The following is a 25,151-nucleotide window of genomic DNA, read 5'->3' as shown; positions in this document are numbered from 1 at the left end:
GGTGGATTTCATTTTCATTTTAAATGGCGGCAGTCTGTAGATAATCGATTCTAAACCAGGCAATCAAGTGATCAACAGCATGAGCATCCACCTACGGAACTCGAATACGATGACGTGTCAGCTAAGTCAGCAAGTATGACTCACTGACTGATCAGAAATGGTAATTACGACACCAATGTCAGTGGTTGTTTCTCTCAAAGAAGCATGTTGTTTTTGTGGTTGCTGTTGTTTTGATGATGATGATGATGATGATGAAGAGAGAGATATACATGTAGACACTCTCATGTAAACACTTTATGTATCATATAGAAATCACATTAAAACAGAATTCCATGAAAAAGAGTGTTTAATTCAAAATTTTACAATGTACACGTTTCAAGAACGATCGTCGGACACGATGGTTAAGATCTACCATTAATCTGTATTAATTAGATCAGTCGTTTAGCAGTTCCAAAATTTAACATATCTAAACATGTATGAAACATATTGTATTTGTTTCTCCGGTGATCCAGGATTTTGAATATAGTAATCTGAAACATTTAGGAGATGTTAAGTCCTTTCAGCTGTATATCAACACTCTGTTGTCATAACACCATCGAAACAAAAACAATACACAAATATTTTTTGTTTGAAATATTTTAAGCGAACATTATGTTGACTGGACGGATTCATTTTCTTTCAAGTTTAAAACAATTCTCTCGATGTTGTGTGACATGCTTCATCATCATCAATTCTAATGCATGTACAAATCTTTCTAGATGTAACACACACCTACGTACTAGTATATAACAAAGTTACACAATAACAATAAAACGATAATCACAAGTTAAACGTCATCATAAATATCACAGAATATGTTCACATTAAAAGTTGTAAATCCACCAATGCACACAAACATGAAAACAGTAAGTGACAGATACACTGCAGCAGTAGAGATGTAGTCGGTGTCGGCAAGGTTGTGTTGCTTGGGGATGTTCACGGTGAGTGTGTGTGTGTGTGTGCGTGCGTGTGTGTGCGTGCAACGCGCACTTGTGGTGTGTGTGTCCACATGTGTGTCGCGATGAACGTGCATGTGTGTGTGCGCGCGTTTGTCATGGCTTAACCTGCAAAATATTTTTGTGTTTCGACATAAGACAATCGAGGATGTGTCATCCGGGTATTTATACGCGTGGTTGTTGTCCCATCGATAATTATCTATGACATTGTACCGTGGTTCGTGGGTCGCCCAGACTCTAGAGAATCAAATAACTCCAACCCGAGGCAAACTCAAGTCTACCATGTTTAGGCAAATCTGGATCGCGCCAGTTCAAATTAACCATTGTTTCCTTTTCCATTATGTCCGTGTGATTTCTTTTATATTTCGTCAAATATTTTCAAATACGATAATTGCCTTTCTTTGACTTTATTCTAATTTGAAACCCATTGTTACACCAGGAACATCCTCGATATCTCCAGGGCATTCGTTCCGATGTCAGCACGTATACTCTGAAAATATTTAGGATGCACCTGGAATTACCGTTGCAGCCATATTACTACCCCAGAATTTCGCATCCTGCACCTCTTGCCATCTCATTGCCACACTGTCTTCCTCGCCACCCTGATTCCTTACGTTATCTCTTTTAGCAATATCCCAGCAATATTTCGGCTGAGGAAACTAGAAATGGGCTTCAACACTGTACCCATGTGGGAATAGAAAGCGGAGTGACGAGCGAACACCTTAAGCACCAGGTTACCCACATCACGGCACACCTATAGTTACCCAAGCCCAAAATGAAAATGCATTATATTCATTGACTTTCCAGTTACGATCATCCGCAAGAAGTTGACCGACGGTAATCATGATATATCGGTTATATCCAATATTTCACCCGACGCTGAAATAGCATTCATCAACCCAGAATTTCAGCGGTACCCCATTATCATCACACTTTGGAACACAGGCTGCCGATATCAGTACCGACCTACAGGTATCATCAGGCCTATGTTTACTTACGTACGATCACTGCATGGTTGCACGCTGCCTCTTTCTACAAAACATGTAGAATTCTCTAAAGACCAACTGTAGATGTACTGCTTTGTTCCAGAGGAAGAATCAATACAATAGTTATTCTGAAGATAAATATTTGACAAGCCTAGATAAGACCAAAGCTCAACTGGATCGAATGCCGTGAATTGAACGAACAGGATATCTGTGAACAATTAACCAGCGGGCTTAAGCACTGTTGTATGGGGTAAGGCCATGGGAAACGCTGAAGTAAGAGTGAACGTCACATTTCAAACATATTCTTGAGGCTACTATGTAAAGTTAAGAACAAACATAACAGCAGTTTCCAAGTCATATATAGAAAAGAGTTGACATTGTACTATATATACAAACGAATAAAATATAATTATCCAATCTAAAAGCAAGAAAAATGTACATAATCTCATAAAAATATACATCTGAAGGCCCCCGTAAGCAAAGACACCTGAAATATATTGTAATTCCAAATACAGCAGCTTCATGTATCAGCAATTTGTCTGAAAGGACAATAGATTTCTTTCATTTTCAAGGTCCTATTTTGAATGTGTATAAATTTAAGCGTCTTCACCAAATAGTATTTTCAAAATCATGCAGTTACGTAACTCCTTGGTATCTAAGCCAATTTCTTCCCCATAAAATTAAAACAAGAGTTTACATAATTATTCAGATACGGATTATTTGTTATCCAAATTATTTTCGATTTTGGGAATAAATTTGAATTTGATTCTCGAATGCCATGCAATGTAAAATGGCATGCCCTCGTTGGTATCTGCGCCAATTTTCTCCCATAAAATTAAATGATGAATTTATTTTACACATTACCCACATTTAGGTCGGTTCTTTTCCGAAATAATGTTCGATATTGGAAATAAAACATTTGACTCTTGAATGCCATGCAAGGTAAAATGGCATCTACCAATCCCCATAAGATTGAAACATAAATTTATTTTACACTTTATCTACATTTTGGAATTTTTTTTCCAAATTATTCTCGATATTGGGGATAAGAATATTGGACTCTTGAATACAATGCAAGGTAAAATGTGATCAAAATTGACGTTCGCCTGTAAATCCGAAATCCAAAACATCTAGTTGACATCTTGTTCATGACGATGGTCGAAGATAGTGGTCTTGGACTTCAGTTTGAAGAGTAGGGGGGTGGAGGGACTGTCCCGGAACATGCTGGGGGCTGGACTTTATCCGCTTGGTCACCATACAGAAGCTGTTGATCGGGAGGGACGTACATCGGAGGGGGGTAGTTAGGGTGTGGCTGGTACCTCGGGGGTGGGCGTGGAATCGGTCCCTTGTAGCTGTCCTGGTAGTAATCCACGTAGGGGTGGCCCGGGTAGGCTGGAGGGCCTTCTGCAAAAATGTCATACCGTGAGTCATAGGTCTTTAGTAGCCTTGCCCAGTGTCATATGACGTAAGCAGGATAGCATTGTGCGAGGACACATCTTGCCCTTATGAACTGGTGAGTAAGTGAGTTTAGTTTTACACCGCTTTTAACCAATATACTAATGATATCACGGCGAAGGACACCAGAAATGGGATTCACGCAATATACCCATTTGGGGAATTGAATGCGGGTCTCCGGCGTGAAAGGCGAACACTTTAACCACACGGCCACCGCCGCCCGCTTATGTACAAGCTGATGGATGTCATATGATCCCATTGGTTTGCTTCACTGCAAATTTACATCTGGAAAAAAAGTATTACAACACCAGGATTTGGAACTCCGTTGTTACATATGCCAGTGGTGTTATATGCTTATGGCAGAACCTGTTATTGTGAGATAAAAAGAGTATTGACAATAAATAGATACAATGATTGCATGAATCTTGTTACTGTTTCATTCGAGTATGGTCATGTCAAAACGACAGTACAAAACTCATAAGACAAGTGACAATATAACTATGGTCACAGCAACAAGGTACTGTCGGTCAGATGTCACTAAGTACTCACATCTGACATGAATCTCAATATCTGATGTAGCCACCGTTTCTAGCAACAACTGCAGCAATTGACAAAACAAGGCGTTGGATTAGCCTTTGCGGCAATTGATTCCATTCCTCGTGGAGAGCAACCTCAAGTTCTGCAAGATTTTGAACTTGAGGTCGCCTTTGTCGTATTCTACGACCTCAAATGTCCCACAGCCCAGACGATGAGCTTTGTGAGCAGCCGTGCGTCAGGACGTATAACAGGCGTGCTGCTTTCAAGCGTTTCCGGACGGTTCTGTCTGAAAATCGTCGATTGAGCATCCGTTCTCGTTTTCAGACGCTACTCGATGCAAACGGATAACGTCGCGCATGCCTCAGGAGGGTGCTGCCCTCCGTGTCAGACGTGCATGGAGGCCTGCCTCAGCGTCTTCTGGCCTTCACATTATTTATTTCCCAGTGCAAAGGCGGCTGATGGTTGATGGATGATGACCAATTTGAACAGCAATCTGGCGACATTCCAGCGTTTTTTATGCCGACTGTCTGCCATCTCTTTGTAGCTGGGAATCGTGGAGAACCCATTAGGTTCCCTTATGTGTCCCAGAATGTTGTGCTCCTTTAAATCAACACTGAACTGATTCAGTTTGGAAAGTGTCTTTTTATATGGCTCTCGGTGCATGAATTTAACATGTATTTTTTCAAAATATATATTCCTTGGTTAAGTGTGTTTGAGCAATGCAGCTGATGGCGAAGATTGAAACGTATGCATTTTATCTTACATCATTAACAAGATGGAAGTCATTCCAGCCTACAACTATTCTGGTGTTGCAATACTTCTTCCAGATGTATATGTTACATTTTCATGTCATCTTGGTTCGCATGTCAGTTAACCTACTTAATTCAGACGCATGGTTCTTGCGACATCGATTGTTAAGTCTAACAGTCAATCAGAGCTTCATACCATCCTCCATGGCGACGATATCTAAAACATGGTGGCCAGTCCCAGTCGTTACGACAAAGTTTGATCGAATTTCATATTTAAAGTGTCGCTGAAACTCCTCGAATGACCTACGAGCAATTTTTCGTCAAAATGGCGTTACACATATGTATACCATAAAAAAGCAGGGGATATTCCATTTTGCCAACCTACTACTAGCCAAAGTCAATGCATATGAGAAAACAATATATATCCATGCTGATGAAATATTTCCAAAGGAATTGACTAATTTGGCACATTTTTCGCCCTCACATCTCCATGGTCTGTTTCCTCCATTTCTTCACCAATTACATTTAATCTTGTAAATCCAATATCCCCTACTTTTTTGGAACGGTATATGTTTGTCTGACACTTACTGGCTTGTGACACAATGGTGACCTGTTCGTTCTGTCTGGGCTGGAGGCGGCGTCTGTTGCGCGTCTGCTGTTTGATGCAGCAGACGATGATTGCGATGATGGTGGCAACGAGAATGACGCACCCGATGCCGATGCCGACTATCATGGAGAGAGGGTCACAACATTTCTGGTCATTGGTACTGCCACAACATCCATACTCGCAGTTGTAGGAATGTCCCTTTATCTTGGAGTAGCACGACTCTTCGCCAAGACCAAAAACCAGGTCTGAAAGCGAAAGATGAATTTTATAGTTATAAAAGAAAATTACGCCCAAAAGTACTCATAACTACCAAATTACTTCATTTGAATGATATATCTTTTCTTGTATATTACATAATAAAATAAAAAAATGAAGAGGACGAAGAAGCTAAAAACTAGTTTGTTTGTAATGTTCAGCGTAACACGGTAAGACCGTAACACTGTGAGGCTGTAATACTCGTAGTTTTGTGACACCAGCTTTGCTGTCATTGTTGTTAGAATATTACAAAACGAGATTATAGTCATTCACCCTCCAATGTAATTCTGTTCTTATATTATAGATAATGTATATTTTGTACCAAGTCCGACTGTATTTGAGTCTGTATTTGAAAGACGTCAGCTGAGACGATGTAATTCAAATTGACATTCTGGGACCAATGGTCTGCATGTTGAAAGTAACTATTACAAAGGTTTGGGGTGTAGGGGTGTCCCGGTACGCTGGAGGGCCTTCTGCAAAACATGCCATGTTAATTATTGTGTCTTTAGTGGCCTATTTAGCAATAGTCCAACAATATCACGGCGGGGCACACCACAAATATCATTGTACACATCTGGCGAATGGAACCCCGATCTTTGGTGTTACGAGCGCTTTATCCACTACACTACCCATCCGCCCTGTAAGTTAGATAGGAAAAAAGAATAATCGCATTGTTTATTCTTTTGGCCAATTCCATTATGATAATTAAACAGTTTAATTTTGCTTTTAAGTATATACCATGCACGACAATGGCAATGTCAGTGACAATTCGTTGCCTTGCCTTCTACACCTTACAACATGTTTTGTTCCTAGGAACCTTTTACAATCACCATGATACAGCTCTCTGTTTTTGAACTCTGTTTCATTAACACCTTGCAGAGAAACACAATGTACCCGCAATAGTACCACACAGAGCCCCGGAACAAATGGGATACAGGTTGCTTAGCGATGTCACAGTCGTGACTGGGGCTTAATGTACGGCATTGTGTCCATATAACAAGCATGAAATGTATGTGGATGTTATGACAAAGTCTTGCCTTTGTCAGCGTCGACGTACTATGAATAATGAAACAGGACACAAAGTTCAGTCAACTGGAGATCAACATGCGACTTAGTGAGACTGACTCATTTATACTGCATGTCAATATACTGCTCTGTATGCAGTTAAAAAAGGAATGAGTTTAGTTTCACGTCGCACTCAACAATATTGCAGCTATATAGCGGCGGCTTGTAAATAATGGAGTCTGGATCAGCCAGTCCAGTGATCAACAGCATGAGCTACAGAGTCTCGCCGTCAGATCCCGTTAGTCTTACGACAAGCATGGGTTACTGAAGATCAGTTCTAACCCGGGTCGTCATGGGTCCGCTTTTAGAAATATTACAGCAATATCATGTGAGGGACACCAGAAAAGGGCTTTGCGCAGATCATAAGACTGAGCCATATGTGTGCACTTTGCCAAAACTCTGGGGAATGGATGTCACAGTGAACTGAGAGTTACCTCCTTTAGTTGCCGCCATCTGTAGTGGTTATCTGTATACCCATGGAAAAATTTAAGGGAACGCATGTGTTTTAGGGCAATTCAAAATTTCTGTTTACCAACTTCAGCGCCGAGTATTATCGTGAAAAAAAAGTTCACTCAAACTCACCATAATGCTTTCCATGCACGTGCACTACATGCTCCTGAAGTTACATGCACTTAGATTTACACGTTACATGTATGTGCACTGTCAAATACAACGGTTAAAAACATTGTTAACATGGCGAGACAGTACTTAACTTTTGCACAGAAATGTTAGGCAATTGACACGGTTAGTGCTGGAAGCTCATTACGACATTTCACAAGTCCGTTAGCGTGATATCCAGACTTTGGAATCGCTATAGAGTGACTGGTGACGTCAAAATGAGGCGTGGTCGGGGACGGAAAAAGAAAACCACCCCACGGGATGACCATACCCTACGCCTTATTGCTCTGCGAGACAGGTTCAAATCCTCCTCCAAAATCAATACGGAATTCAGGCGAAGAACAAACGTCAGAATTTGTTGACATACAGTGCGTAATCGTCTTAAATCGGCTCGTCTAAAAAGTCGCCGTCCATTGGTTGGAATCAACATGACTGAGCAACACAAGCGCTTGAGACTGCAGTGTGCACGGAACCATTTAGGAAGAACCGTACGTCAATGGAGAAACAGCATGTTTAGTGATGAGAGCAGGTACACACTAGACCATAATGACGGTCGAATTCGAGTTTGGAGACGCGTTGGGGAACATCACAGTGCCTGCACCATCAAACAGCATGATCGTTATGGAGGGGGCTCTGTTATGGTGTGGGACGAGTTTACCTTTAACCACAAAACAGATCTCGTGCGTGTTGATTGCAGGATAACAGATCTTGAATCCGATTGTGATCCCCTTTGAGCGTACAGCAGGTCGAATGTTCGAGTTCCAGCATGACAATGCGCGCCCTCACATCGCTCATGTTTGTTGGGACAGACTGAGGGCGGCAGGTGTCCGGGTGTTGCAATGGCCAGCTAAAAGTCCTGACCTTAACCCCGTCGAACATCTTTGGGATGTTCTTGGCCGCAATGTTCGGGACAGACCTGTTCCACCCAACAATTTGGATGAACCTTTCGTGGGTCTCCAGGAAGAATGGTGTAGAATTCCGGTTGGTACCATCCGTACACTCATTCACGATGATGCCAAGCAGTTCTTCAGAGACATGGCCGACACACCCGATATTGATTTTCATCACTTGACATAAGCCTTTTCATCTGTATGAACTTTTCTCTTACTGATTCAAAGATTAAGAGTCAGAGCTATACCCTTAAGTCTTTCCTTGAATGTATATTAGACTGACCGTGATTCGTGTAAGTACCATCATGTGCCAGGCGTACCTAAAAGAATGTACCAAACAGACCTCACAATGTACACACTTGACTGTTACTACAATGAACAGCTACATCATGCAAACAAGAAGGACAATTAGATATGTATTTGTCAAACACTAGTTGACCTGTATATGTTAGTGAGTCTGTCAGTGAGTTGGCTTGAAAGCCGTCTTCTGACAGCATTCGTGTGTCATGGTGTTGACACTATTTGGGCTTATGAGGAACGGGAACGATCTTTAATATTTTCCTGACAGGAATAGGCGACATTTCACAGGGCACAAAATGGCTCGATGCTAAATATCCACCAGCCCCTTGTCGACCAGTGAGTGGGTGCGTATGATGAGGTTCAGTGCTGATTGAACATTATTCCAGCTGTTTCACTGTCAGTGTCAGACATCTATTTGTTGGGTTAAACTCTAGAGCACACATGTGAAGAGGCACAAGCCGAGATTCGAACCAATCATAGGCTCCAGGCGTCCGCATGTATAAGAACGCATAAGATAAGAACGTCACATCACTTATGAAATGGGTGATGACGTCACATCACTTGTGACTTGAATATGGACGTCAGACCCATTGTGACATGCATAAGGACGTCATATCCCTTGTGACATGCACAAAGACGACATCACCCGTGACGTGCATCATGCCCCTTGTGAAGTACATATGGACGCCTTTTGTGGAATATATAAGGAAATTACATCTCTTTTGGCTATATAACAAACTTCAAAATACATATTGGAAATATCCTTGTATAACAATTTTATCTCAGTGACGTAATGTACCCGTTGGATAATTTAGCCCTCCCCGGTGATTTTGCCTTTTGATCCAAAATTAACATAGAATGTATTGCATGTATTATGTTACTAGTTTAACTATTGTAAACTAGTTTTACTTGAGGAGTTTATTTGCACTTTCGCGAAACATTCGTATTTTATATAATAATAGCCAAACATCGATGTCGCACTAAAATGGAAATTTACATGTTTTGGAGTGTCACATTTGTAAATGACGGAAAAATTTCTGATAATAATATGAGCATTATGAGACGGTGTCTTTTAGTCGCATTTAGAAGTTGTTATAGATGACCAAGATATTTTATGGATCAATCTTCTTTAATCTTTTCTAGAAAAAAAATTAATCCATAAAATATGTTGATTATGAGACGGGTTCAAATGTATGACAACTAATCTTTTACGATCAGTTGACCATTGCCCTTACAGGCGTGTGGATGGGTCTGGAATGTTCAAGTACAAACTAATGGCTAAATGTGAGGGAAAAAGGATCGAATTTTCCTGGTTCAAGTAGCAAGTCGCTGACTAATGGTGCTTTGTTTACCGTGTGTTCCAACTGACTTTATCTTCATTTTCAAAGACAACGGCTTGGTTAACAAACATTCATATGTGCAAACACCGAAATAATTCAGCCGAAATTAATAAAATAATCGCTTTTGACATTTAAAAAGTTCATATTGATTGCTGCTATTCCTAAAAGAAGCAAGTCTCCCAATTAAATCTTTGTTTAAAGTTCTCATTTACACAGTGTTCAGTGATGACATCAATGGCAATAGCATCTTACTGTGCTAATTCTGTTAATTATATTCATCCGGTGGGCCCAAAACATTTTCCTTATTCGTTACGAAACGTCAGGTTACACACGTGTGTGGTAATGTCAGTTTACACGTGTGTGTGATAACGTCAAGTCACAAGTTTGTTTGATAATGTCAAGTTACATGTGTGAGCGATAATGTCAGTTACATGCGTAGTGAAACGTTTATCATGTCGGTAACAAACATGTTTTATAAACACGTATCGATGTCAAGTAACTTCAAAGGGCAGAGTGCTGTCATCAGTAATCTTGTTTTGGGTGACCTCTCACATGTACCGTTTATATTGATAAAATATGCGATGCTGTCTGATGCCAAAATATATCTCTTGCAGGAAAGTATAAATATCACTTAATTACTATAATATTTAAGCACAGAGGCTTCGACCTTCGATTGTTTGTGTCGCTGGCTACTTCACTCAGGCATCCGGGTATGCCAGTCGATTGCGCCGGGTACCCAGCGTTTACCCCCTAATCCGTGGACCTACCCCATCACTTCGCCTTGAATACATGATAATTACTGTCCGACATATTTCTCGAAATATATATACGACATATTTTTATCACATGTGTTTCAAGACCTTACCTTGCATATAGAATAATAGGAATGTTATGATCCAAGATGTCACCATTTTGTTCCTGAGCAAAATGTCCGTCAGTGCCGGAAGTGACGAAGATGGCTTTGTTAGCTATAGAAGATACCATTGTTGCGCGGCAACAAATAAACACGCCACGGTTTACAATCGATGATAAAATTATGCGTCTCCGTGCCTGAAGGGAGGCGAAATCCATATCCCTTGAGTGTGTTGCCTGCTCTAACGCTGACGCCAATAGTCTCCATTGTCCGGGAAGATTCCTGGTACTAAAGTCAATAAATGGTTTGTGTCGCACACCGTAAATACAAGCAGCCTGTATGTGCCGCACAATGACCGACACCATATAAGATACAAAGGTTTGATAGATGAAACGTCTGAGACAGGACGTGTGCCTAAATAATTAATGTAGTTGGGAGTGTGGCCGCATATATTCCCATGACGAAATGTGTTAAGAAGGTGTTTGGTCGTGAACGTGAGAATTATAAATTATTTAGAAACATGGAAAGAACGTCTTCCACAAAACGTTTCTCTTTTTACATTCTCCAATTTCGATTTTTCCTCCTTTCGATAAAGATTTCGTTAAACACAAGCTGAAAGGTGACGCCACAACTTCGGTTTCGATTCCTTCATCGTTGAAGCATCGGTTTAAAAAGTCGCATAGCTGTACAGAGTTATCTTCCTTGATTCTACCAGGATTCGTTTGGAGAAGGTTCGAATCCAAGATCGGCTTGCATACAGTACTTGGTTTGTCAGCAGTGTCTCATCCGTGACCCACTCGTGGTATTCCGGGAGGTTAGGAAAGGCGCTGACGAATGTCCACTGACACCTTAAACGTTTAAACGTTGTTTGGCTAAAGTCTTCGAAAAGTTCACTTTAGATATCTATTTAATTGTTTTAGGGACAACAATCCACTTACAAACTTACAGTTTGGTTCATGCAAAAGGATTCCACCACTCTTCAGCTGGCCTTCTTATATATGATACTACTGCATTTTATTATCGATGGGGGGTAAGGAAAAAAAGAGCAGTATTCTGTGACATAAGCAAAACCTTCGATAAAGTCTGGAACAAAGGCATCACGCCCAATCTGACTTCAAAGATGTTATCTATTATTATAGTTCCGACATAAGACTGGCTATCTTTGTGATCTTGTATAACCTTGTGTTAGAGGAGCCGGCCGTTTCAACCTCAGAAACCCTGACAAGTTGGTTCAAGTGCAAAACAGCAAACTATTCTGCATGTGTATATTCTGGACAATATAAAGTTCGGAATTCCCACTCTGTTGAACTTGTCGAAAGCAAATCATTGGATCATTTCAAAAGGAGTGACAGGGTGAGTTTAGTTTTACGCCACACTCAGCAATATTCCAGCAATATGGCGGTGGTCTGTAAATAATCGAGTCTGGACCAGACAATCCAGTGATCAACAACATGAACATCGATCTGCGCAATTGGGAACCGATGACATGTGTCAACCAAGTCAGCGAGCCTGACCACCCGATTCGTTAGTCGCCCCTTACAACAAGCATAGTCGCCTTTTATGGCAAGCATGGGTTGCTGAAAGCTTATTCTACCCCGGGACCTTCGCGGGTCATTTCAAAAGGAATGATCATATAATATTACTCTTGGCTGTTGTGCCCACAGATGTCAAAGGTTTAATTGGCCCTAGTTGTAGCTACCACAACGAAGACTCTGTCACATTCTTTTTGTCCCTGTGAAAATTGTATAATTACATTATAAAATATCGATATTAGAGGTGTGAGTGAGTTTAGTTTTACGCCGCTTTTTTTGGAAATATTCCAACAATATCACGGCGTATATATGAATCGAACCCGGACCTTTGGCGTGACGAGCGAACTCTTTTACGTCCATTGTGGAATTCAATTTAACAAGTATTTATTACGCGCTTAGTTTAGTTGAGTATATATAAAACAACGGCCAGGAAAGGTATGCCTTTACAATGATAGTTATGTGGGCAAAGTCTTTTCTCAGGAGCGTCAAGAAGCCGGGGTGTGCTGACAATCTGACAGGGGTGAGCAGACAGTGAAGAGTCTTATTTTCAGCATGACACATAGCTATAGGCCCGTGCAAAAAGAATTCGGCAACGTGACGTCATGTCCATAGACGTACAGCATAAATACTTTCCATGAAGTGATTTTATGATGGATTTGTGTAATGATCTCTACTCGGTGCACTACACTGAATTCCAGTTCAATTTTCAGACCAGTATTAATTAATGACATCACATTTACAGCTAACATATAATTCCACAATGCACAATCCCATAGGCCGACATGTTAATTGAGTTCACGGCACTGTACGTATGTTGATTAAAGTGCTGTCGTTCGATAAATAAGCAACGGAAAATTTAACAGAAATTATTTGATTGTAGGTAAGATGATACCTCGGTTCCAAATTACCTAGACCGATGTGCATGCTGTTGATCACTAGGTTGATTGGTCCGGACTCGATAATTTCCAAACCGCCGCCATACAGCATTGCTAAGTGCGGCGTTGAAACACACAAACTAAACATACAGATTCTGTTTTGATATATACACTGGCCCATTGATCACCAAACCCTCTTTACGGATGTGAATCGGGTACAAAACGAAGCTATGGTTATGAATGGGTACAGGGTATTGATCATGATCGGCTAATCAAGGATGGCACTCGGATACAGAACGACAACAATGAATAATGAATACTAGTGTCCCGAGAAAACGTTTAAATTTTTCAGTGGGCATATGATCTCATAAATAATGAAACGATCTTTCTTGTACATCTCGACTTCCAAAATGAAACAATGAGTTGACCCAGAAAACTGTATACAGATGCATTCGTTTTACAAAATGTAACAAAAACATGCTATACACTTGATAATAGTACTAAAAAAATAAGAGATCACATGAAAGAACAATTAAGTGTTCCTTTGTGTGTTTCCAGGATTCTTCACAAGCAATGTATCGCATAGTACATGAAAGACCAGAAAAAATAAGTGATCCCTTAATGTATTTTTCCTAGTATATTTAATGGTTATCAAAAGACAATAATGCCAAGTATTGCAATGGTTGTAAATAGAATGACAATACATAATTGTGACTCTGTAGTTTTTCAGTGACAGAATAAAATACAAAAGTAGTTATGGTGGCAATAAAGATTGAATTGACCATCTGATCATCATTTATAGACAGTTCTAATTATTTCCGTTAGTGTGGTTTGAATACTGACAAGCTAGTTTCCCTCTCCGTGAACATCGGGCAAATGTAAAACTTCGTTCTTTTTCGAGACAGAAATCGGGTCCGTCACCCGGAATGCCACGCGCACTCATACTCAGCAGCTGTAAAGAAAACTTTTTTGACCTACAGTACGCTTCTCCTCGTTGTCCAACTAAAACAACGTTGTAAAACTAAACTCATTCACTCACTCACTCTCCTCGTTGTAGGCGACTGCGGCCGCGGTAAGACGAGGGGATGGGTACAAGTCTGTCTCATAACATACGCATGGATTTGGACCTGTTCTAACCGATTACACAAGATTTGATATTTTTTATACATCTGTGTCTCTATGTAGGCTTCCTGTTTATAGGAATCTCTTCTTGAAACGTTGAAAGACCGAAACCTCTACATGCATCTGGTCTGTTTTCGTAGCGGTATTCAAAGGGGAGTAACCAGGCCAAACCAGCACGCTTATGCCCCTTTGTATTCCCGACACGGCGCAAAGATTGTGTTTGTTGAGAAATTGTGCATGTTGTAGGTATTTAATTCTTCATAGCCATGCCGCTTCCAGCTGCTCTCGCAGCGAGGCTTGCAAAACGAGGGATTGTAAAGGAAGTGGCAAAGAAGCCCGAACCCAAACAACCTGGTGAGTGAATTTATTGTGAATTTCTGTCATTGTAACGTTTGAACAAGTGTCGTAGTGTGCATTATTGAACATATTGTATATTGTAACCACGGTATCAAGTTGGATTTGAAATCATGAACACCGTGTCTGGTGACCGGAATTTGACCAAGTTAATCTTTATCATGCCCATGTTTAGTTCATATGAATAAACTCGTATTCCAGCCAAGGCCTACATCGAGTTGTCGAGCACACCTTGGTATAGTGCGAAGTCGTCTAGTTATATGCTGGACTAGCCCATGTTACGATGTTTCATGTATCTAGTGGAATAGTAATTGTAAGATTCCCTTCGAGTTCGATGATAATTCATTTGAGAAGTTTATCGAAGGATATAAATTCTTTAATGAGTGATGTGCTGTGAAATTGAAACAGAATTACACACTCACCTTGTCCATCATTTATATAATGTTAGTGTAAAGGTATTAGATGTTCATTTGTTTGCTCAATAGAGGAGGTTGAGGAAGTGTTTGCTGAGGATTATGATGAGCCAGCTAAACCTGAGCCTGAAGATCAGACATTGCCAACAAAAGCAGTAGAAGACTATGCTCAGCCTGGAGTGCTCCCCTTGAGTTCCGAACCCTTATTGTATGAGACTATAGCATGCCCAAACAAATCCAACCCCTACCATCAATGTGAAGCCTACTGCAGGTACGTACCCTTCATTGTTGTTCTTTGGTTTAGCAAAGGCTGTAAGGATGCAGTGACAGATGTACATTTGACAGAAATGCCACTGTCATTCTTTCAGAAACAATAAGTTCTACCCTGTTCATATCATCACCAAACCTGAAACAAAACCTAAATCTTCATCATTAGTAATTGTATCCTGCATTTTTCATATCCGTTTTTACATGCAGATCATCCGATTTGTTCACAGAATTCTTAAAATCTGGACTCATGAGGAATGTTAGTTGAGAGTTCTTGAGTTAGCTGATCAGGTATGTGTTTTCCTTCCCACAGAAAGAGATATGGCCTGAGAGAGTTCAAGACAGACCCAGTGATGCTGAAGCGAAGAGAGCGACATCTACGGAAATACCCACTTCCAGAAGGTTGGCAGGAAGTTGCTGATCCCAACACGTATGTGGTTATTGTCTTATTATCAAAACAACATTACACTGTATAATTTATTTAAACAACATATAAACTCATACAGTAATTAAACACCTTTTTAGAGTGATTTGCTTACATGTGTCATGTGTTTCAGTGTGTGCTACTGCTGTGATGTGGCTAAATATTGGTATATCTCTTGCTCTTACACCAAAATGCCATTTCTAGGTGCTTGTGTCATATTCATAGTATGACATGGGCACTCCTATAATATCCTCTATGTGTGATTCAGGGGCCGCTACTACTACTGGAACCTAGTGACTGACCAGGTCGCCTGGCTGTCCCCTTCTCATCCCAAGGCCCAGATCACACTGCCAGCTGAAAAGCTGCAAGGTACCTACTACACAGCTGTCTAGATTTACTTAGATTTGACAATAAATGAACATTAAGAGATGACTTAAAGCATGATAAGATGTTCAATCCTCTATCTATACTGTTTGGTGATGGAATATTTCTATGTGCTTGTTGAGATCAACTCGAATCAGATTCATTGTTTCCTGCTTGGTTTTCACGACAGTGTGTGATGTTTGTTACAGCTGTGTTGGGGAAGGTAGGGGGAATGCTGGACGTGGACGAGCACAGTGATGAAGAGGATATGGACACTGGCAAAGGGATGGTGAGTGGACTGGGACCTCCTTCCAAAATGTGACTCATGGAGGACCTTGCCCTCTTGCCACAATAAGATTCATGGATTGGGGCTTTCTTCCATGGTAAGTCTCATGGACTTGGGCCTCCTTCCACAGTGAGACTCATGGAGCAGGGTCTCCTTCCTCAGTGAGACTCATGGAGCAGGGCCTCCTTCCTCAGTGAGACTCATGGAGTGGGGCCTCCTCCCACAATGAGTCTCATGGACCAGGGCTTCCTTCCACGGTGACTCATGGACAGGGGGCTTCTGACTAGGAATTCCTTCCACAAGGAACCCCAGGGATCAGCTAGTGGACCAGAGACCTCGTTCCACAGTTGCACCTTCCCAGATCTGTGGGACTGTTTAAAGATACAACTGACTAGATGGCTTTGTTTCATGCAGGATTTGCAAAATTTTATTCACCTGACTTGACTACTGTTCTGTCCTTGTTTGAATATATAAACTGTTTGCAAAATATGATGTTCTCCTGCCAACAGTTGTACATTTAGTGATACTATGAGCTTATTTGGGACTTTCTTGCAGAGTGATGACAGCACTTCAGACTCAGAGGAGGAAGTAGAGCAGAGACGACGTCGTGACAGGCGACATGACAGGGAACGTGACTGGGACCGTGACAGGGACCGCAGTCGGGACCGAGACAGAGATCGGGATCGAGACAGGAGACGTCGAGATGATAGAAAGGGTCAGTGCACTTGACCAGGTTGATGGGCAATACAGTTATGGTCATGTTATGGTGATGTTTTAAAGCAACTGTTCATGATGCAGTTGGTATTTTGTTGAAACCACTCATGATTGTGTCAGTATTTTGTTGAGACCGAAGCCTATTTTTCATGATGGTGTCAGTATTTTGTTGAGACCAGTTGTTCATGATGCACTCGGTATTTTGTTGAAACCACTCATGATTGTGTCAGTATTTTGTTGAGACCGAAGCCTATTTTTCATGATGGAGTCAGTATTTTGTTGAAACTAATTGGTCATGATTGTGTCAGTGTATTGGTGAAACTATTTGTTCATGATGCAGCCAGTATTTTGTGGAAACCAATTGTTTGGAACCATGTCAGTGCACTGTTGAAACTAACTGATCATGATGCAGTCAGTATTTTGTTGAAACCAGTTGTTCTTCAGATTATGTAGGGGCAGTTGAGTAGCCTCGTGGTTTACCCACATGGGTAAAATGTGAGAAGCTCGTTTCTGGTGTCCCCAGCTGGGATATTGCTGGAATATTGCTAAAAGCAGTCACTCACTCTTAAACTTCTACCAGTTTTGGACATGCAGCTGACTGACCATGACAATCCAAATTTACATGTAACTGTATTTTCAGGTCGAGGAAGAGATGGCCTTGACCCCATGGATCCTGCATCTTATTCAGACATTCCTCGGTAAGCAGAACTCTGTATTTCATATGTAGATGGGCACAGTGGAAAAGCCAAGCGGTTGAAATAGCCGTTCACCATCACACCAAAAGCCCAGGTTCAATTCCACACATGAGCACAATATGTCAAATGCTAGTCTGGTATCCCCTGCACTGTTGTGAGATTGGTAAAAGTCTGTAAAACCATACCCAACAATGTGTAGATGAAAAAGAGATTTCATGGGGATCTCTGTACACCTTGAAAAAAATTACATTTACACTAAACCTTCTAAACATTATTAGTCAATGGATTCGTTGTTTTCTGTGAAACAATCTATCTTGATTCCTTTTTGTAGTTTGGGCTGCTAGTCTTGAAGTTATACTTCAGCTACTGATGTTAGAATAAGTGGCACAGTAATAACAATCAGATATTGCATGGTAACAAAATGTGACAATGATTAGACTTGTTTAGATAAAGCAAGGTAACATCTGCCTTCAGATTAATCATTTTATAACCCTGTACACATGTTCAAGAAATATTTAGAAATTATGCATGAAGCTTATTCTGGCATTAGTAATTAAATCGGGAATGTTTGCAAACACACTTCTCGGAGAAGAAAACAAGGCCGCAACAGAAAATTGCTTGCCAGTTATCACAGACAAAGGAATATGCACTAAACATAGAATTACACAGAAGTCCTTGAATGGCCAATAAATTACAGTACACACCCATGTCTTGCTTGTAACATGTGTGTGGATAACTAGAAGTATAGGTAAAAGGGTAAAAAGTCTTATATCACCCAAGAATATTGCGTAGTGCTGCAGTAAAGAACAAACCAACCACACAACCTGTATTTTCAGCTGTGCTTGGTGGCATGTCAAAATGAGTTATTGTTCATTCACAAATGATGACAAAGCAATATGTTCATGTGGCACATGTGTACATGGTCATCAACATCACCGTCAGGTCCCGGCTAGCTCTGATGCTGACAACGTCAACCACTCATCTGCATACTCATGTCTAGCGTGTGTGGAGGTGGAATGATTATTCATTGCATCATAGGAGCTGACACTCTATAGTGATTGTTTACTTGTTTACTTGTAATGCATGTCCCGTGAAGGTACCAAGGTAGAATAGGCCTTCAGCAACCCATACTTGCCACAAGAGGAAACTGTGTTTGTCGTAAGAGGCAACTAAGGGGATCGGATGGTCAGGCTCGATCATTAGGTTGACACATGTCATCGGTTCCTAATTGCGCAGATCGATGCTCATGTTGTTGATCAGTGGATTGTCTGGTCCAAACTCGATTATTTACAGACTGCCACCATATAGCTGGAATATTGCTGAGTGTGGCATAAAACTAAAGTCACTCACTCACTCACTCGTAATACATCTGTGGAAATGTGGATGAGTTATACATTTGCCCCATGTATCCACCCATTTATCATGTTGAATGTAATTTGTGCGATTAAATTTGAATCTTTTGTGGATACAACCACTGGTCAACATTAGGCATAATTGTCAGAATGTCATTGCACAAATCAAGTTTAGTGTTACAATATTGTAAGTCTATGCTAGGTGTGGGAGTTCTGATCACTTGAGTGCTAGGAGACCCTTCATAATTTATGGTTAAGGGATACTGGGTGTTATCCAATATAGCTTTGTTAGATATTGGTGTAAATTACTAAAGAAGGAATGACAACAATGTTGTAACTGGGTTACAAATGTTAGATCTTTGCAATTTAATTGTAGTTATTCTTTTGTCTGGATTGCGGAAGACTTTGGGGATGGTGGGTTTTTTCTGTTTTCAAACAAAGATTACAAGATATGTATTATCAAAACTGGTATTTCGTTTTCATCCTTTTTTTGTGTCATTAGCATTCAACTATACAACCAGTGAAATATTTAACATCATTAAAAAATAAGGATTTGATATGAGACAGGTGCAAGTTTAGACTTTCCTTACTAAATTTTAATGTCATATTTTCCAGAAGAGATAAAGAAGATGATATTGATCTAATTGAACTGTAATTTTTGTATTTATTTTTCATTTGAAGATGAATTTCATGTGTTATTAGTTTGTGATAGATATACAGATCTGAGAGAGAAATATCTTCCAAATATTACGAACCGTGAAGGTCCAGGGAAAAATAGGCCTTCATGCAACCCATGCTAGCCATCAGTTCCCAATTGCGCAGATCAGTGCTCATGTTGTTGGTCACTGGATTGTCTGGTCCAGACCCGATTATTTACAGACCGCGTCCATATAGCTGGAATATTGCTGAGTGCTGGGTAAAACTGAACTCACTCACTCCAAATATTAAACATGTCCATAAAAGCAATGTGTTAATGGTAATTTTAGTAAACTCTCAAAATCCTTGATATAAATGGAGTTGCCACTTGTAGTGATGGGACTACAGTTCCTCAGTTCCTGAATTATGGCTTCTGCATCCTCTGCCACCTTGATCTTCAGTAACCCATGCTTGTTGTAAGAGGCAACTACCACGATCAGGTGGTCAGGCTTGCTGACTTGGTTGACACATGTCATCATATCCCACTTGTGTAGTTCAGTGATAATATTGATGATCGCAATATTGGCTGATCCAAATTCAATTGTTTACAAACATTGCCACATTACTTGAAATTTGCTAAGCATATCGGAAAACAAAACTCACTCATGTACATGTGATCATATCCCAAATATGCATACATACTGATGCTGATGCAGTTGATCACTGTATTACCTGGTCCAGACTAGATTATTTATAGATGGCCGCCATATTGCTGTAATACTGCCAAGTGGCATAAACAACAAACAAATTCATGTGGTCAGGGTCTGTTTTCACTCTTGTACATCTGTTGTAGAGGGGGCTGGTCTGATGGACTTGATCAACGAGGTAAAGCCAAGACAGGCGTGGATGTGACAGCATCAGGACCTCTCTTCCAACAGCGACCCTACCCCAGCCCTGGGGATGTACTCCGAGCCAACAGGGCCATTGCAGACAAGAAGGCTGATACATGACTTCTCATCATCTGAAGACAAAACCAGCTGAGCAGAAACACAATGATCATTGCAACATATGATGACAACAATGTAGAAATTTGCTGGAAGTTTTATGTTATGTATTATGACAATAAAATAGATGTGTACAACAAAGTGGCTGTGTCTTTTAACATCAAACACTTTATTGGTGGAAAATAAGACCAAAGACTTGATGATTATTGAGCCAGTTTATGTCGGGTCCTATTCAAAATGGCCACACGACAAAATGGCCACAAAACTTCCAAGTTAAAATGGCCACGACCCCCTAGTCAAAATGGCTATACTAAAAAGCCAGAATGGCCGCACAAAACACTCAAAATGACCATACATTTTTATTATGTTAAACCTCATAACATTTGTATTATTTTAAATTAAAGTGTAAAAATGAGAAGAAGTTGAATAAAAAAGTTGATGTTTATTACACAAAAACAAATTATTTTAAACAAATAACAAATATGTATGTTCTTTATTCGTGTTCAAGAACCTTTTTTACTGTTTAATTTTACTGTGTATCAGTTTCTTCAAGTCAAAATCTATATCTTCTAGTAGTTGAGTCAGCTACTGAGTCTAGTCAAAAACTTGGTCATTCCAATAGTCCTTCTGAGTGAGTGAGTGAGTTTAGTTTTACGCTGCACTCGGCAATATTACAGCTCTATGGCGACGGCCTGTAAATAATCGAGTCTGGACCAGACAATCCAGTGATCAACAACATGAGCATCGATCTGCGCAATTGGGAACCGATGACATGTGTCAACCAAGTCAGCAAGCCTGACCTCCCGATCCAGTTAGTCGCCTCTTACGACAAGCATAGTCGCCTAGTCCTTCTGAAGATTGGCCGTTGCTGCTTCCTTAACCTGAAAAGTATGAACACAATTACAATAGACACAAGGATTAACAATTATCTGCTAGTTAACAAGGCACGTCTTCACATATTAATCAAGGTTTCACAATGTATGTTATCATATTTTGATTAGTAATTTGACGAGCAAGTTAAAAGGATAAGTGAACTGATCTCCTGAAGACTAAAATGAAAATAAATTTAATAAATATTGCATAATACATTATATTCTTTATGCTACATTTACAATACATTACAACGTATTTATACAGTAATAAAGAACTACAATGAATTAACATTATTTACTGGATAATATATATGATTATTTAGTGTATTTGAGAACAGGGGTAATACCTTGTTTGACATTGATGTATCCACTAGACTCCATTAGTAGAGGTTTCTCCTTCTGTGAGCCGGTCTCCGGAAGGGTGAACTTCTCTTCCACCTCAGTGAAAATCACAAAGTATCAGCTAGGAAAGTACTTCGATAATAAACACCCACTTTTCTGTGATATACCTTCTTTTGTCAGTTTTACGCTTTCGTATAACATAATACAAGTGTTATGAGTATTGAAAAATAATAAAATGATGTATGGCCATTTTGACCTTTTTGAGGTGCTATTTTGACTTTTGCTATGGCCTTTTTGACTAGGGGTTGTGGCCATTTTGACTTATATGTGTGGACATTTTGATTATTTTTCTATGGCCACCCTTTATTTTTTTGTGTGGCCATTTTGACTAGGGGCTGTGGCCATTTTGTCGTGTGGCCATTTTGACCTGTTCCCGTTTATGTCACCTCGTGTGTTATTTACCAAAGCAAAGTCAAGACTTCAGTATTTCCTTGAATAAACTGATGCAATTACATGGCAAAACATTAATAAAATCGCTTTGCTATGTAAATTTTCAGTACTATTGTTAGGGCTGTAACGATGCATCGAACTGTAGATGGATTGCAATTGTTGAGTCAAAGATAGCAATTAATCCATGATAGAAACAAAAGACGGTAAGATTGCTGCTGATGTTCCTCCTAAAAATTAATGATTAGGAAAGATTTCTTGTAGTGGCTTTTTTAGAAGTTGGACATATCTTTCAGTATGTTCAGATACAATGAATGAAACACGACTAACATAGGCGCCTTTTGTGGCAAGCACGCTGACGACCGATTTGATTCCGGATCTTCACGAATCCATTTGGGGAAATGACTTCAAATGAGACAATTCATGGAGTGAGTGAGTGAGTTTAGTTTTACGCCGCACGCAGCAATATTCCAGCTATATGGCGGCGGTCTGTAAATAATCGAGTCTGGACCAGACAATCCAGTGATCAACAACATGAGCATCGATCTGCGCATTTGGGAACCGATGACGTTTGTCAACCAAGTCAGCGAGCCTGACCATCCGTTCCCAGACAATTCACGGAGAAAAAACAAAACAAAAAAACTATTGCAATAGTATTGCAATAGTTGGTCGTAATAGACTATCGCTATCCCAATAGCTGGTGGCGTTATCACGCCTTTCTATAGCGACCCCACTCATTATGCTTGCCACTGAGGTAGTAATTCTGTACAACAATGTTTATGTCATTGTGAACTTTTCCTTTTCCTGTTTGTTACAAATCTGTTGTTTCCATTCAGCGCGTCACATGTTCTGAGAAGGCATTCAGTTGCCAATAATACAGTCAAAAGCCCTGTCGTGAGAAGGGTCGTGTCTTTAAAGCAAGCCTTGTGCCTCGGGAACAGACATTGCCTGGTTTAGTTTATCCGTGTGGTATTGGTTAAGCGATTGGGCTTAATTTCAGCGAACACCTGAACACCTGTCTGTATGACTAGCGCTGATGATCCTTTATGACAAACATGACCGGGGACACATTCTGCTAGCTAAAGAGATTTCTTAGCAGAATATTTATCTCTTTAGCTTACAGATTGTGTAAGACGTGTATGTTCTGGCTCTGAATACGGGCGGTGGGTAGTCTAGTGGTTAATGCGCTCGTTCACGACGTCCAGATCTATATAGTTGTAACAAGGCGTGAAATAAAGGTGGTTCATTGATTGAAGAGCACACTCACTGGCGAATGTTCAGTTCGATACAATAAAGGGTACGGCGAGCCTGACCACCCGATCCCGTTAGTGGCCTCTTACGACAAGCAGAGTCACCTTTTATGGCAAGCATGGGTTGCTGAAGGCCTATTCTACCCCGGACCTTTACCGGTCGTTTGTGTCAAGGGATCTCAGCTTGTACTTATAACAAAGTCTTTCTGAAACAACGTATTCTAGTGATGGGAATAGATCTGTATGAAACTAACACTACCACCACTGGAAACGGACAGTAAACTGGTTTACAGATCTAAAGTTTTATCCATGAAAGAGAAGAAAAATAACAAGTTACATTGTTTATTTGCAAAATAGTATTCCACAAACATCTTCATAAACTTCGATAAAATAGTTATAATCCATAATTTAAACCAAAAAAAAGCAAACAAAAAAAACCCCGTTTCTTCGGATATAATTAAGATGTACCACTCTTGACCCGAATGGCTAGTGATGTCTTTAAACAGTATGCACAACGTTATCTAGATAGATAAATCTCCACAGTATAACATATACAGCCAGCGTTGACCTATGGGACATTGTAAAATCCTTAACACATACACATTGTTTCACTAATAAAATATGAACACACAACGTACACACGTATGAATACCATACATATAGCTATACCTACAAAGCACCATGCATATACCACACACACATACACCATCAAATGTACCATAATAAATACCAACATATACACACATTCACAAGCATAGACACTTACATACATAAATGCGCACACCCAACCATACATACAATCATATGCACATACGTACGCATAGAACCGATACAAAGCTACACAGACCCTAGGTGACCTTCCTCGGGTCACCATCCGTCATCACACATTTCGGTCGACACCAGCGATATCACTTTTTGTCAACCCCTTTACCTTTCGATAACTTAATAAGGTCAGTAGTCTTGAGAGCCAGTGCAATCTCTTCACTCAGTTTTTATGTCTGACCCTGTTTGTATTACTTGTAATTAATATTGACAAATACATTATATTCCTTATATTTGACTTGCGTTTCTTTTGCCTGTCACGCATGCGCAGCCCCCCCCCCCCCCACAAGAACACACACACACACAGAGAGAGAGAGAGAGAGAGAGAGAGAGAGAGAGAGAGAGAGAGAGAATCTCACCCAAGTGTCGACTGATGTCAAATACATCAACACGAGTTGATATAGTAACATATATATCCGAGGCTTGCCGATGATGTTTTACCTTTACCAATGAGTGTTGATATAACTGATACCAGTAGACACGAGGATGAGATTCTTTTTCATCCAAAATCATTCTTCATTGGTTTCAATGAAAATTCTACCATGACTTCAGTAAATACTAGATTGTGACTGGTTAATCAAAGTCATTCAGAGGTATATAATCACGTTATATACCTCTGATTTTCCAACATTTTATGTATTTATATAAAATCAGAATAACACGGTTATGGTAGAACGCTACGCGTTCGGTTTTAAAACAAATTTAGAGCTATTATAACTTCGTTATATACC

At 40.1% G+C, this 25,151-nt stretch overlaps 3 protein-coding genes across 4 annotated transcripts in view; 1 reads left to right on the top strand and 2 right to left on the bottom strand.

Annotated features, from left to right (window-relative positions):
* Positions 1-328: 328 nt before the first annotated feature.
* LOC137296891 (uncharacterized) lies at positions 329-10,732 on the bottom strand. Its single transcript, XM_067828777.1, has 3 exons — positions 10,663-10,732; positions 5,311-5,574; positions 329-3,385 (listed from the first exon to the last, which is right to left on the bottom strand). Exons 1-3 carry the CDS (start codon positions 10,706-10,708, stop codon positions 3,162-3,164), a joined length of 534 nt encoding a protein of 177 aa, XP_067684878.1. The 5' UTR covers positions 10,709-10,732; the 3' UTR covers positions 329-3,161.
* Positions 10,733-14,346: 3,614 nt separating this feature from the next.
* On the top strand, positions 14,347-20,828 carry LOC137295686 (polyglutamine-binding protein 1-like). Of its 2 annotated transcripts, none has more exons than XM_067827167.1 (8): positions 14,347-14,533; positions 15,019-15,217; positions 15,527-15,643; positions 15,906-16,006; positions 16,210-16,289; positions 16,842-17,001; positions 17,641-17,698; positions 20,537-20,828. In XM_067827167.1, the coding sequence occupies exons 1-8, from the start codon at positions 14,446-14,448 to the stop codon at positions 20,691-20,693; spliced, it is 960 nt and encodes a 319-aa protein (XP_067683268.1). In that variant the 5' UTR covers positions 14,347-14,445; the 3' UTR covers positions 20,694-20,828. The 2 variants fall into 2 exon arrangements, with proteins under 2 accessions (XP_067683268.1, XP_067683269.1); XM_067827168.1 differs by having other exon boundaries at positions 14,386-14,533; positions 15,019-15,221; positions 15,531-15,643.
* A 701-nt stretch (positions 20,829-21,529) lies between these two features.
* Positions 21,530-25,151, bottom strand: part of LOC137297189 (P-selectin-like) — a 28,895-nt gene continuing 25,273 nt past the window's right edge. Inside the window, exon 7 of the mRNA XM_067829203.1 lies at positions 21,530-21,568. Within this exon, the coding sequence (XP_067685304.1) occupies positions 21,530-21,568 (39 nt within the window). The remainder of the gene's footprint in view (positions 21,569-25,151) is intronic.

The sequence above is a fragment of the Haliotis asinina genome, chromosome 9, assembly GCF_037392515.1.
Source record: "Haliotis asinina isolate JCU_RB_2024 chromosome 9, JCU_Hal_asi_v2, whole genome shotgun sequence".
NCBI classification, from domain to species: domain Eukaryota; kingdom Metazoa; phylum Mollusca; class Gastropoda; order Lepetellida; family Haliotidae; genus Haliotis; species Haliotis asinina.
Note: the sequence above shows the minus strand (reverse complement) of the source record. Positions and strands in the feature narration are given on the sequence as shown.